Raw genomic sequence first — 15,159 nt, forward strand, 5'->3', positions numbered from 1 at the left:
TAGATTCTGAGAGGTGGGATAACAAAAGTGTCAGAACCAATATGTATAAATATCAGGGAGTACTCTGACACCTATATTAAGATTTAACATAGAAGTGTGCTAGGGCTTTTATTAACAAAATACCACATATGGGGTAGCTTGAACAATAGGGCTTTTCCTTACAGTGCTGGAGGTTAGAAGTCTAAGATCAAGATATTAGATGGTTTTGTCTGAGGCCTATCTCCTTGACTTGCAGAGGGGCACCTTCTTGGTGTGTCCTAACATACATGGCCTTTTCTTTGTGCATATACATCCCTGGTGTTTCTTCAAGTTTCTAAAATCCTCTTTTTTTTTTTAAGGATACCAGTCAGATTTGATTAGGTCGCGCACCAACTTTCTTTTAGCTTAATCACCTCTTTCATGGCCCCATCTCCAAATATTCCACATTCTGCGGTACTGGGGATTAGGTCTTCAACAAAGGGCTTTAAAACACAATCCAGCCCACAACTGTGGTAATCTGTTTTATCAGTGTATATTTTTAAAAACCATGGGGAAAAAAAAAAAACTGATGGAGACAATCTGAAAATAAATAAGAAGTCTCAGGGATTGAATCAAAGGAGGTCTAGAAAAACTAATACATTAATAGGTAACATTTATTAAAATTCTATGAGATACGTGTGTGTATATGTACATATACACAAACACATATATAAATATATATATAAAATTAGTTATCACAAAATGCCTACAAGACAGGTATTACTCCCACTTCTCAAATGAGGACACTTAGATTCTGAACATGAATCCCATAATTCATAAAAGGTCTTAAATCTATAGAGCGATCTGAATTAAGTTTACATTCAACATATGTAGCTATGGCAGAGAAGATAGGAATGTACAATATAACTTAGAACATTTGCCATAAAAAATTGTTCAAAATAATAAAATAACAGATATAAAACAGATTAATTTGTTACCTAATATTCATTTGTTTTCCAGATGATTAGAAATAAATATGATTGTACACATGACAGAAAATTGTTCACATTATAAATGTAATTCTATTTTTTTGAGCATATGATAATTATCAAAGTCTTGGTACAAATTTTGATAAGATGGTAAAAGTTTTAATCTTTTCCCCACTGTGATTTTCAAGTTCGAGAAGACATGAAAATATGTGAATACTAGTCTCTTCAAACAAATTTGATGCATTTTCAAAAATATTTCCTTTTGCAATAAACAGTTGATGTGTATTTTAGAACTATAAACTGTCATCTGAACAGTGCGAACAGTGCAAATTGACAGCTATTATAGTTAGAAACACAAGTCGAATTTCGCTCCAATTACTTTTGCTTATTTTTGAGTTTCAGTGCCATTTTCATAAATCATCAGGTAATGATTTGTTTAGAAGTCAAATATTTAATAGCTGCGTCTAGTAATTAACTTTAGAGTACCATCAATATAGTTGTGTCCTATCTGTGGATATTCATCATTTAAAGTAGAATGATATTCATACTGACATATTTGGGAAAAAATCATATAGCTTGTTTGAAATATATACTCAAATAAGGAAAAAGGAAAGTATATATTCAAGTATATATTCAAAAAAGGAAAGAGGAAAGAAGAGTGGATTTATCTCAAAATAACCTTTAACTTCTGAAAACAATCACATTCACATGGACTTGTAAAACAATTTTAATTTTTATTAAAATATGAGATGTCAGCATTAGCCCTTATCTTACTCTTGAAAAATGGAGACAATTATACAGGAAGGGAAGGGAAACAGGGCTATTAGATTTTAAGCTCCAGTTTTAAAAATATTCAGATAAGGCAGGTAAAAAGACTCCGGATACTTTCCCAGTGTCAAACACTGTCATATGCCTGCTTATCTCATAAATATTATCTTTTATGAGGAATAATAATTTTAGATTTTTTTTTTTCCTAAATACCATTTCTTGCTTTAAGTGAAGGCTCCCCAGCAGTGCTAATACCTATTTCATAAACTGACCTGCAGTTTCTTTAAATCCAAATCGACTGGAATTTTTTTTAAGGAATAAATATACACCCACAGTAAACTATTGTTTCACTGCCAAATATAAGTGATGAGTATTTCACAATGAAGAAATTCAGAGCATTTAAGAGTATATTACTATACTATGATTGGACTGACCAAAGTATGGGCCTTTGTATAACGGATTCTGAAGAAGTCATCTGAAAAACAGGGGGGAAATAAGTGGTTGAAAGAGAGCTTCCTATATAATTTTAATCAAAACTCATCAGGCCTAATAAAATTCTTAATAAATTGATGAATAGCGCTGTTCCTAATGTGAACTATAATTAGACAGTATCGACTGTTGGAGGAAAATCGCTAACTCAGTAGCTGACCTTGACGTGGAAGCAAAAACAGAGGGCTTTCTTATTATTTATTAGGTACCAGGAGATTTTTTTTTTTTTCCTTAAATAAAGAGACTTGTTCAAATGTGAACTGGTAGCCACCAAGAGTGGGATAAGTTATCCCTCACCCTAAAATGGCCACAAGCTGTAAACTTCCAGTTAATTCTGACACTGCAGAGAAACCTATTACCACCTTACTTAAAATAAGAAAGGAAATACCCAGTAAAACAACAACGATGAAAAAAAATCAAATAACAAAACCCTGTGAGAGTGAATTTGTATGAAAACCATAGCAAGGAATTAAAACAAAATGTATACAGCAACAGTGCAAATGGCGTCCACACCAGGTACCATGCATCCAATGACTCTTCGATGCAGCATCCATTTCTTGTCCGCAGCCCCTGCTGCAGAACTGAAGCGTAGTGAGTGTACTCTGTGGTCGTTCACCAACACCGTAAGCAAGCGTGGCCTCTGCCATTATTCATGGTTGTTGGCTGAACACTATCTTGGGAAACAGTCACTAGGCTTTTTTCTTACACAGTTTCCCATTAATGAGATTCATTCTGGTTCACAACAGATCAGAACTTAAGTGACCTCCTTGGTTTTTGGTTCACTCCTTGCATCTTTTTAAAACTCCAATGTTTGATAGGCAGCTACTAAAATATATCCTTCCCCTTTTCAACTTCCCTTTCTTTTCCATAAGGTGGACCCTATGTAAACCTAAACATACACATATACGGTAACTTAATATACAGGGTTTCTCAAAGTGCAAAATGTGTTACATACAGTTTCGTAGGCTTCATTTAAACAAAGCATTTTATACAATACAGTACAGTTTGAGATTTCTGCTCATAAATTACACCATTCAACAGACTACTGTAAAAAGCTTCGCTGGCTCAAAGTAACCCAGGGTGTCTACAGTTGAACTGTACAAGCTTTGTTCAGACCTAAAAAAGCATCATCTTATTCTTACCACATATGTACATAGATATTTTAAAATGCTATTTAAATGCTTATGTATAGCTAGACAAATCTCACAAACCATGAATTTTACTGTTCAGTTTCTGGTTTGCACACACATAGTATACAATATTTAAAAAAAATAATATGCAAAACTATTTTATCTCTTTCTGTAAGATCTGCTCGTCCTCTAAGTCTCTTGGAAGGGTTCTGGTCCGCTGCAGCACCACGCTAAGTTCTTCAATTACCCTCGACGGTAACTTACTATCAGAGTCCAAAGCAGCTTTGCCATTCCTGTCCTCAGTCTTCCTCAGTGTCTTGAGGCCTTTATGGCTTTTTTGTTGCCCAGGAAAGACTTCAGCCTCTGTGTCCTCCAGACAGTTGAAACTCCGATGTTTTCTGGTTCGAGTTCGAAGCTTCTCATCCTTGTGCTCCAGGCAGTGGGCCACCATGGAGGCTCTCTCCTTCAAGCTGCTATCCCCCAACTCTTGATCCCGCTTTTCACTGACCCTCAGCCTTTCCAGTTCTGCTCTGGCACTCTGAAAAGAAAATACAACATCTCACAGGAAAGCAAGACTTGGTACAAGGTAAGTTTAAAAGATTCATGCCATGTAAACGTGGATGCCTCTCATGTTCGTGCTCATTGTCATGACTGAGGTCTTAACTTTGACAGAACTGGCACGTTGGGAGTTTTCTAACCAAGAAAGCAATCCAGGCATCTTAGAGCTACAAAATCAATTGAAAGGTAGACCATGGAAATGCATTTTAACATGCATTTAACATACAGCTTCAAAGAAGTCTCTCAGATTACTTATTCATATTGTTTCTCATTTCAAACCTGCCTCCTCCAGGTCATTTCTGCTTGAATGCGTCATATGCTTGTGTTATCTGTAATTCCTATGGTGTCCTGTCTGTGGACACAGGATCTGGGGACATGCTCTATATTTGCATTACAGCCTCTTCTTTGAAACTAACAGTACATAGTAGCACATTAAAAATGCTGAGAAGTTCTATGGCAGATCTCTTCCTCCCACACAATCCCTATTAGAATCCCACAGATACATTCCTGAAAATGTGGAAAAATACATAGATATGTATTAAATCCGCTTTTGAATCCAAGGATTAGAGTTCACATTGGTTCTGCGGGCTATAAAGGTGCATTTTCCTAACTAGTGTTCAGAACATCTTGTGACTGGGAAATTTCGGGCATACAGAACTTCCATCAGATTATCATAGGGATGAAAATTTAATCAATTATAAGATGTGAGGATAAACAACAGACAATCAGAAGCATACAGCAGATGGAGCCACAAGGGAAGGACACCCAATAAACTGGATCAGGGTGTAGATGGAGTGGAAAGAGAAAAGTTATTTTTTCTTTTCACAAGAAGCAAGAACTGAAGAAACATCTCCAGAAATTTCCCCAGTAAAAACTGCAAAGCCTAGAAAGCAAAAATCTTAAGGAGCACTTAAGTTACGGATATTGAAAGAAAATGTAATGAAAATGGTAATATAAAATTAAGTATGAAATTGTGAGTAGCATAAACAGTAAAGATCTTCCATGTAGTAATGTTTACAAGATATCACCCCACAGTTCTCTAGTTTACTCTATGGCAGTTATCTAATGTGATTATCTGAATGCCCTGCTAGAAAGACTCCATGCAAGCAGGGTGTTTGTCTGATATGGTCACTGAAATGTGAGCCTAGTACAGTGCCTGCACTTAGAAAGTGATCATTAACTTATTAAATAGTGAATAAAGAAAGGTCTAAAATTTTTCAAACATGTAACACTGTTATTTTCCTAAATTCCATCAAATCCAGATGTGGAATTGAAACATACAAATTCAGGCTGAATACAAATATTTTCACAAATGTATTTTATGCATTTTTGTAACTTGGAATTTTCAGATAAAATTATGATTGTAACTGTCAAGTAAAAACTGATAAAATATTTAGTATCTAGCTTAATTCCAAAGTTTCGTTTAAATATGTTAAAATGTTGAGAAATTGGTAATGCTTGCATAATGTGAATGTAACCATTGCCATTGAAGTTTATATACTTAAATATGGTTAAAATAAACAGCTTCATGTTAAATATACTTCACTACAACAAAATAAGCCCTCTCCTGCAAAAAATGAAAGATTATTGAGAATGATGGCTAACCAGCATAGGGCTGTGACTGAGAGTTTATAAATATTAAACAGGTTAAGTTTCACTTGACATCTCTTACCTGGAGAAATTTAATGAGCAATATAGACTTTTTTTTTTTTAATTGAAGTATAGTTGATACACAGCATTCCATTAGTTTCACGCATACAACATAGTGATTCGGCAAGTCTGTGTTTGCTCTAATCACAAGCATAGCTATCATCTGTCATCCTAAACTGCTACTATATCATTTGACTATATTCCCTATGCTATGCCTTTTATTCCCATGAACTATTCATTCCATACCTGGAAACCTGTACACCTCGCACTTCCCTTCACCCATTCTGCCCATTACCAACCTACCTCCCTTCTGTCAACCGTCCATTTGTTCTCTGTATTTATGGATCTGTTTCTGTGTTTTGTTTTTTAGACTCTACATGTATATAAAATCACATCGTATTTGTCTTTCTCTGACTTGTTCCATTTAGCACAATATCTTTTAGGTCCATCCATGCTGTTGCAAGTGGCAAGATTTCATTCTTTTTATGGCTGAGTAGAATTCCATTCAATACATATGCACCACTTCTTCATCCATTTGACTATCAATGGATACTTGGGTTGCTTCCATAACTTGCTATTGTAAAAATAATGCTGCAATAAACATAGGGGGGCATCTATCTTTTTGAATTAATGTCTTCATTTTCTTTGGGTAAATACACAGTAGTGGAATTACTGAATTGTATGGTATTTCTATTTTTTAATTTTTGGGGGAGACCCCATACTGCTTTCCATAGTGGCTGCACTATCTTGCATTCCCACCAACAGGGAAGGTGAATGAGGGTTTTTTTCCTCCACAGACTGACATCTGCTATTTCCTGTCTGTTTGGAAACCAGCTATTCTGACTGGTGTGAAGTGCCATCTCATTGCGTTTCTGTTTTTGTTTTGTTTTGTTTTCATTTTGGTCTTGACTGGCATTTCCCTGATGATGAGTGATGTTGAGTATCTTTTCATATTTCTGTTGGCCATCTGGAGGTCTTCAGAAAACTGTTTACTCAGGTCCTTTGTCCATTTTAATCGGATTATCTGCTATTTTGGTGTTGAGTTGTGAAAGTTCTTTATATATTTTGGATATTAGCCCCTTATTGGGGATATCATTTACAAATATGTTCTCCCAATTGGCAGGTTGCCTTGTGTTGGTTTCCTGTGCTGTGCAAAAAGCTTTTTATTTGGTATAGTCCTAATAATTTATTTTTGTTTCTGTTTCCCCTGCTCGAGATGTACCATAAATATGTTGCTAAACCAGTGTCAAAGAGATTACTGCCTCTGTTTTATTCTAGGAGCTTTATAGCTCAGGTCTCACATTTAAAGTCTGTAATTCACTTTGGATTTATTTTTGTGTATAGTGTAAGAAAGTGGTCCCGTTATATTCTTTTGCATGTAGGTGTCCAGTTTTCCCAAAACCATTTATCGAAGAGAGTGTCTTTTTGCTGTTGGGTAGTCTTTTCTGCTTTGTCAGTTTCTGGGTTTTCTATTCTGTTCCATTGGTCTATGTCTATTTTTGTCCAGTACCAAACTGTTTTGATATTATACATTTGTAGTATATCCTGAAATCTAGGATTGTGATATCTTCAGCTTTGATCTTCTTTCTTAAGATTGCTTTGGCTATTTAGCTTCGTTTTCTAGTTCCACATAAATTTTAGTATTATTCTAATTCTGTAAAAAATGTTATTAGATGGGGCTCCTGGGTGGCTCAGTGGGTTAAAGCCTCTGCCTTCAGCTCAGGTCATGATCCCAGGGTCCTGGGATCGAGCCCAACATAGGGCTCTCTGCTTCGCGGGGAGCCTGCTTCCTCCTCTCTCTCTCTGCCTGCCTCTCTGCCTACTTGTGATCTCTGTCAAATAAATAAATAAATATTTTTTAAAAAAAGCTATTGGTATCTTGATAGGGATTGCATTAAATCTGTAGATTGCTTTGGGTAGTGTGGACATTTTAACAATATTGGTTCTTCCTTTCCATGAGCATGGAAAAATCTTTCCATTTGTGTCGTCTTTGATTTGTTTCATCAGTGTGTTACTGTTTTTGGAGTAAAGGTCTTTCATCTTTTTGGTAAGGTGATTTTCCTAGGTATTATATTTAGTGCAACTGTAAATGGGATTGTTCTCTTTTTGCTATTCCATTAGTGTTCAGAAACTTAGCATTTTAATAATATTCCTTTAATCCATGAGATGGAATGTCTTTTCATTTGTGGCATCTTCAATTTCTTTCAACAGTGTTTTATAGTTTTCAGAGTAGAGGTCTTTCACTTCCTTAATATTTTTTCCCAGGTTATTTTATTTCTTTCTGCTTTGTTATTGGTGTATAGAAGCAGAACAGATTTCTGTGTATTAATTTTGCATCCTGCAACTTTACTGAATTCATTTATCACTACTAATAGTTTTTTAGTGGAGTCTTTAGGGTCTATAGTTATTTTACAAATCATAGTAACAGTTCTCATTATCTTTCAACCATCAACAGGTAGACCTGGGGATTTTTTTACATGTAGAATTTAGGGGACAAGTATTCATGCAGCGAATGCTGAAATTTTAAGTAAACCTTAATATTAGCCTAAGGGATGTAATCTTTTACAAAGATGGAGAGAGGTGCTGACAATGACCTAGAGTCAAGAGGATTGGATGGGGAAGGGTGCACGGGTGGCTCAGTCAGTCAAGCATCTGACTCTTGATTTCAGTTCAGGTCATGATTTCAGGGTCATGAGATCAAGTCCTATGTTGAGTTCTGGGCTCAGAGGGGAGTCTGCCTGATGGTTCTCTCCCTCTTACCCTCTCCCTTCTCAACACTCTTTCTCAAATAAATAAAAACAAACAAACAAATAAATAAATAAAATGTTTTTTTAAAAAAAGTTGAGAAGATGGGGCAGTGAGGCTTTGAATGAACATTATGGTGTGCTAGAGCACCTTTCATGTTGTGGGGAAAGAAAGACATAGTTTATGTGTTACACTGTTCTTAAAGGATAAGACATTAATAATTTAAAAAGGATAAGTAAGTTATAAAATTAGAGGACTGAGAGGTAACTTGGTCCAGATGATGACTGTTCGTCAGAGACTGTTTACAGAAAAGTAGTTATTTGAATGGGAAGGCCAAGGTGAGCAGTCCCTCTCCCTACAGAGAGTAGTTCCTATGTCACAGGCAGAACATGACGCAGGAATGTGTTCACAGAGCAAATGACTCATGTGGCTTTAGTCTGTGCCAACATCTATTTTCCATTATATCCAAATGTAGGCCACTGGTTTTGGAAGCCTCAAAATACCAAAACGTGCACTGAACTAAGATGTGGATTGCAGCAGAAATCCTCTTAAATAATTTTCACTACTAAACTCACTGTCTTAGTTGATAATCTCCATGCTATAAAATATAATCCTATCAGTAATCCTCATGATACTGGTTTAAATGCATTATTCACAGTAAATAAACATTATGATTATTTAAACTATAAAGTATATTATATTTTAAGACACAGACATAGAAATGCAAAGAAATGCCAATATGCCCAATAAGTGGGAATTTGGAATGGATGCCATGTTGGCCTGTCTGGATCCAATGTGCCTCTTTACATGCTCTAGGATGGGGGCAGAGGAGAGAAGCATACAATGGGTTAGATTCTAGGTCACCACTTTCTGCTGGAACTGCATCATTCTTCTTTTTTCATTGTTTTTGGTTTATAGATGACAAAAATGACAATTTTGGAAAAGAGCAAATTATCCCATATTGTCTTCCAAGTTCCTAGTTATTTTTACTCAAATGTTAACTGTACACTAGGCATTATTCTAATAAATCCTAAAGTATGATATCACTGAATCATCACAATAGCCCTAGAAGGTAGGGCTTCACCCCTCCATGCTTACAGATAAAAAAGGCTGAGTGCAATGAAGTTTGGAGTTACTCCAATTGCAGGTGGGACTTAGTGTGTGCATTCTTAAGCACTATGTTTGCCTCTTTGTGTGTGATTTTTTTTTTGACAGCTTACTTTCCCTGGTTTATTCAGCTAGCTCATTACTGAAGTTTAGAAGTTGCTTTTTCCAGGAAGACTTCCTACCTGAATGAGGTATCCTCACATGAATTTTAATAGAACCTCATGAAATCAAGACTTGAAATGGTATATGTGCTGCCGAAGCAAGCACAAGACTTGAAATGGTAAATTACCAAGTGGCCAAAGCACCAAATTTACCAATCTGCAAACATCTTGTTTGAAAACAATTCTTGAATATATCACCATTGATATGACTACATTTTTATTATGACTATATCCTACTTAGCAATATATATTTTTAAAGATTTATTTATTTATTTAGGGGGGAGAGAAACCCAAGCACGGATCCTAATGTGGGGCTTGATCTCACAACCCTGAGATCATGACTTCAGCTGAAACCTAGAGTTGGATGCTTAACTGAATGCAGCACCTAGATGTTCCCCATTTATCAGTATTTTAAACCATTTTCCCTTTTTAATGCAAAGGATCAAAAGTGATTATTCATTTTATAAATATATTTTCTTAAATATTTACATGATTCTAATTCTATAGAAAACATTTTAATGGTTCAATTTCTATTTTATGCTTTTTAAACTACCCATGTTTTTCCAACATTGGAACATGTAAAACTTTTCTTTGCCAAATTTGTTGGATCACCACATTTACAAAATTTACAAAAAGGTTAATTTAGTTTTGAATACTTGCAATTACAATTTCATGGAATTATTTTAAGAGCCTATAATAAGTTCTTTGTAGTTTGCAGTTCATCAGTTTTCTCATCTTAAGTAAGCTAAAACAGAAAAAAAAATTGTCTCTGAAATTCTGAATTTGAGATTAGGTAAGAAACTATTATACTATATATTTAGTTATCATCCTAATTCTATAGTGGATATTGGTTAATGTATTTAAATTCAGTCCTAATAATTTATCTTTTACTTTGCTCCATAACTGATCCTAAAGCAACATCAGGAGGAGCTGGGGTCCAAGTAAGGCATGTCTGCTCCCTATGTTTGTTGCATTTCTTCAAACTATCTTTCCTAATTTGGGTTCTTGGGAAATGTGACTCTTAGATTTTAAGATTCTAGATTAGCTGAGGAACCCGTAACTGTGCAGAATACTTTTTTTTTTTTTTTTAAACCAAGAAAACTTCTGTGTGTAGAAGGACTGAACAGGCGACAAGGGAAATAACCATTATTTTCACAACTTTTATCTTTTAGTGAAGAAGAATAAATAGGGGTAAATGTTCAAGGAAAGATCTACATGGAAAAATTTTTATTTTCTTTTTAAATTTTTAAAGATTTTTTATTTATTTGAGAGAGAGAGAAATCACAAGTAGGCAGAGAGGCAGGCCTAGAAAGAGGGGGAGAAGCAGGCTCCCCGCCAACCAGAGAGTCTGATGTGGGGCTCATTCCCAGGACCCTGAGATCATGATCTGAGCCGAAGGCAGAGTCTTAACCCACTGAGCCACCCAGGCACCCTGGAAAATTATTTTTTAAATCTGATCATTAAATTAACTTCTTTTTAGAGACTAAAGGCATTTTATTTCTGTTTGCAAAGAAAGAGATCCAAACAGCTCAATCCCAAACCACAAGGAAATAACACCTTTTATGTGCTTTTCTTTTTGCTTTGAGGGGCTCAATTAAGGCACTGAAACATGCATTAATCCAAAGTATCTAATGACTTTTGAATGCAAACAGATTTTCTCCTTTCCTGAAGAGACTGAACTTCAAGTCAAGATTGATGCTATGTTCTCCCCACCCCGGAAGGCGAGAAGAAAAAACAAAGAGCCGCTTTCCTGAAAGATGCGAGGTCTTTTTTATTGATGCTCAGAGGTCATCGTGCAGTCCTTTAAATTAACCACGACACCCCATCAGTTCCCAAACCACTGGAATTTGATTGTGTTACTAGAAAGTCTAGTTACCATGGCTCCAGACATAATTGGCCCTGGGCTCACTTTAAGGGTATTAAAAGTGAACTTGTAAGACTAATTTGAGGATGTGATTTACCAGGTGGACTTCTGTATACACTTTTAAAATTGCTTGGTTAGGTGAGGGATAAGAAAATAAGTGGTATTAAGCATATTTAATTGGATGGTCAATGACATTATTAAAACTCTTTAAGAAAAGTTAAAATATAAAACTTAAAGAAGCAGCATAGGGTTACTCATAATGTTTTCTTAGCAAGATGTGATTTTTACTATGCTTTCTAAAGATTTGCTTTTGAAGCCAAAGAAGTAACAAATGTACTTAATCACATTAAGACATAAGAAAAAATGTTATAATTAATATAAAACAAATAAAATCCTAACCTACCTCAATATTTCTCCGGGCTTGGGTTGCACTTCTCTCATGCTGGATGGGAATTAGAGGCAAACCTCCAATTTTGGGATTTTTGGTTATAGACCGTTTTCGTTCCTTTCCAGCTGGTGGCCGTATATCATTTTCATGCTGTGGAAACACAATTTCTTGCTGTTGGTGTGTGATTTTATTACGTGGTATATCATGTTAGAATCACTTGGCTCCTTTTCCATATATCCAAATCAAATGATCTGCTTTCCACGAGAATGCCATTTGAAATTATGCTGTTGACTCTGACAGGAACACCGCTTGAGGATGTAGAACTCTTAAGTGAACAGAGCTTTGAGGTCTCAGTTCAATTTCTAAGTTTCAAGTACATGGCTTCTGTACTACTTATCAAATCAAAAGGAGGAAAATAATTGAGGAAACTGGCAAATCTCTTTCTGGGAAAAAAATACACTTGTCTGTATTTCTCAGCCCTGTAATCAAAGTAACTATGCATCCATTTTCTCCCCCCACCAAAGATAACTTTAGTGTAAAATAATTTAACCCCACAGACCTCAATTCAACCTGAGGCACAGCTATCAGAAAAATTAGCCTCATTTTATGACCTTCTGAAAAATGTTACTTTTTCATCTAACTGAATTCCAAAGAGATTACCTTGCACACAGACATTTATACTGAAAATCACTGTACAACAGAGAATATGGCACATTTGTTCTCAACTTACTGACTACATACTCTGGCTAACTGAACACCTATAGATATGACTGGAGAAAAATTAATTATGCAATGGGGAGAAATATCCACTGATAAAAACATAAGCCCCTGAGTGATAAATCCTTCAGATATGCATATAAAAGAAAAACCTTAAAAGAATTTTTCTACTCCTCAGGGTAGATTAACTTTTCAGAAGTTGGCAAAAGCAAACTGATTTTCAGACAACAATCTATGAAAGAAATACAGAATACCAATTTTAAAATGATAAGCTTTACAGATATTCTGATGAAATGAAAACCTTTTGGCAAAGTATACAGCTAAATGCCTTTTCTTATGATTTAACACATTCCTGTCTTACAGTGTAATTAGTATTTTAATGTGTTTTATAGCAAAGAATTCATTTCAACTAATATTGACTGTGTATCCATAATTAATGGAAAGATTATATTGAGGGACATACTGCCAGACTTGGTGCTTACCAGTGTACATAATCTCATTTAATCTTCAGTGATCCTACAGTGTAATCTTTATTACTAGACTGAGTGCATATGCATTAGATCTGCCCTTGAATTTTAGTGTAGCATTTATTTTGGTTCAGCAAATCTGTAATGGTAGATTAGCAAATATTTCAGAGAGAAAGTTATAAGGTTCGTCATGCTATGTTTATGTCACAGCCGCAAACATGGTAAAAATAATTTTGATGTTATATAATTGGGATGTTCCCAACATGTAAAGCTTAAAAAAAAAAAAAAGTGGCAGGAAAGGACTCATTACCCCTATGGATTATGCTTATACTTGTACTCACTGAGGTATACTACATGTGCCAAATGATATTCAGAGAAATCTAAAAGCAAACACAGTCTCAAATACGTATTTCTTTTTCTGAAAGGATATACTACGTTGTGTATACTGGCTAATTAGTTCTTACCAGATTGATCCCAGAGGTATTTTTCCCAACATGCAGAACATTTTATCTAGTAATACATTCTGACACTTTATAGTTATTTATAAGTGACCTTAAGGGTCCCTCTGCTGATGGATCATAGAGCTGAGGATCATACTTTCATTAGTATAACCAGTGATCACACCCCAAAATCTTCAGTTCTCTCGCCCACTTTCTATTTCTTCCCACCCACCCAGCTTTGAGGCATAACTGACAAAATGGTAGGCTACTGAAAATACACAATGTGATGATTTGATCTATGTACACACTGTGAAAGGATTCTCCTCCATCACGTCAATTAAGACATCTTTCATCTATTTTGGTGAGAACATTTAAGTGCTACTCTTAACAAATTTCAATGATACAGTTATAGCATTATCAACTATCTCAACAGTGACCATGTTCTACATGAGCAACTCAAACCTTGTTTGTCTTACAGCTGAAAGTTTTTACCCTTTTGCCAACCCTTCCCTGTTTCCCCTACCCACCCAGCAACACCTTTTCCACTGTTTCTAGGAGTTCGACTTTTATTTTTAGATCCCACATATAATACTGCAATCTTTGCTTGTGTGGCTTATTTCACTCAGCATAATGCCCTCCATGTTCACCCGTGTCATCACAGATGACAAGAGTTCTTTCTTATTTAAGGATGAATAATATTTAGTTGTGTGTGCCCTCTCTTTATCCATTCATCCTTGGACTTACGTCATTAGACATGATCCAAGGTCATTTTTATACCTTTGCAATTGTGAAAAATGCTGTAAGGACTCGAGTTTGCCTCTTACTCCTTCTGAGCTTGACCTCTTACCTTTCTAGCTAACAATTTAGTTTCATTCACTTCTTTGGAATCCTTGAGACCTCCAATCTATTCTCTACCATCATTCTACTTTCCACATCTTCCTCCACTTCCTCGACAGCCTGTCATAGTTTCATAGTCATTAAGTATGCTCACCTGCTTATCAGGATCTTCAATTCCTGCGCTCCTTCTCCTTTGATCATACTTGCCTGGCAGAGCCCCCACCCTAGTTACACCCAATTCTACTAACTCTATGGGTGCCTACCAATTGATGAAGAAAGAATAAAAGATGGTTACTCTATAGATTTGTCTCCCTTTAAATTTAACCTTAAAGTCAGGCAAGAGCTCAGCTTTAAGTTGAAGTTCTACTACAGGACAATCGTCTTTCTCACTCTCTGAAGATTATTTCTCACCTTTCCTCTGCCCCTATACTTTCAATATCCCACCCTAACTCACTGAAGGTGAGCTCACTGATTTAATTTTAAACATTACTAGTAATCACTGAAGAATTTCACTTTCCTGCCATGAAGTATACTACGCTCCCTGCATCTTTTAGCCATATAAGTGAGGCTCCCTTCTCTTCACAACAATTACTCTGATTACAAATAACTTTTCTTCAGTCATAAGTGCTCAGTGGACTACAATACACAGTCAAGGTCTGGCACTCTGGTGTACAACCATTGTTTTCAGCAATGATGAACAAATGTGCACTTGTTCACATTGCTTCGTGTCTGCTCAGGGCCTCTGCTGGTCTGATAATCACCTTCCTCAAAATAAAGTAAGATAAAAACAGAGAGGGAGGCAAGCCATAAGAGACTTTTAACTACAGAGAACAAACTGAGGGTTGATGGAGGGTGGGGGCATTAAGGAGGGCACTTGTGATGAGCGCACTG

General features: G+C 35.8%; 1 protein-coding gene across 4 annotated transcripts in view; it reads right to left on the reverse strand.

Moving 5' to 3' along the window:
* Positions 1-1,661: 1,661 nt before the first annotated feature.
* Positions 1,662-15,159, reverse strand: part of ARAP2 (ArfGAP with RhoGAP domain, ankyrin repeat and PH domain 2) — a 172,512-nt gene continuing 159,014 nt past the window's right edge. For 3 of the 4 annotated variants that reach the window (XM_032334057.1, XM_032334058.1, XM_032334056.1), the window contains 2 exons: positions 11,823-11,957; positions 1,662-3,872 (listed from right to left, as the gene is read on the reverse strand). In XM_032334057.1, the coding sequence (XP_032189948.1) occupies positions 3,489-3,872; positions 11,823-11,957 (519 nt within the window). In that variant the 3' untranslated portion in view covers positions 1,662-3,488. The remainder of the gene's footprint in view (positions 3,873-11,822; positions 11,958-15,159) is intronic. The other variant, XM_032334059.1, reaches the window with a different exon arrangement.

This window comes from Mustela erminea, chromosome 2, assembly GCF_009829155.1.
Source record: "Mustela erminea isolate mMusErm1 chromosome 2, mMusErm1.Pri, whole genome shotgun sequence".
Classification (NCBI taxonomy): Eukaryota; Metazoa; Chordata; class Mammalia; order Carnivora; family Mustelidae; genus Mustela; species Mustela erminea.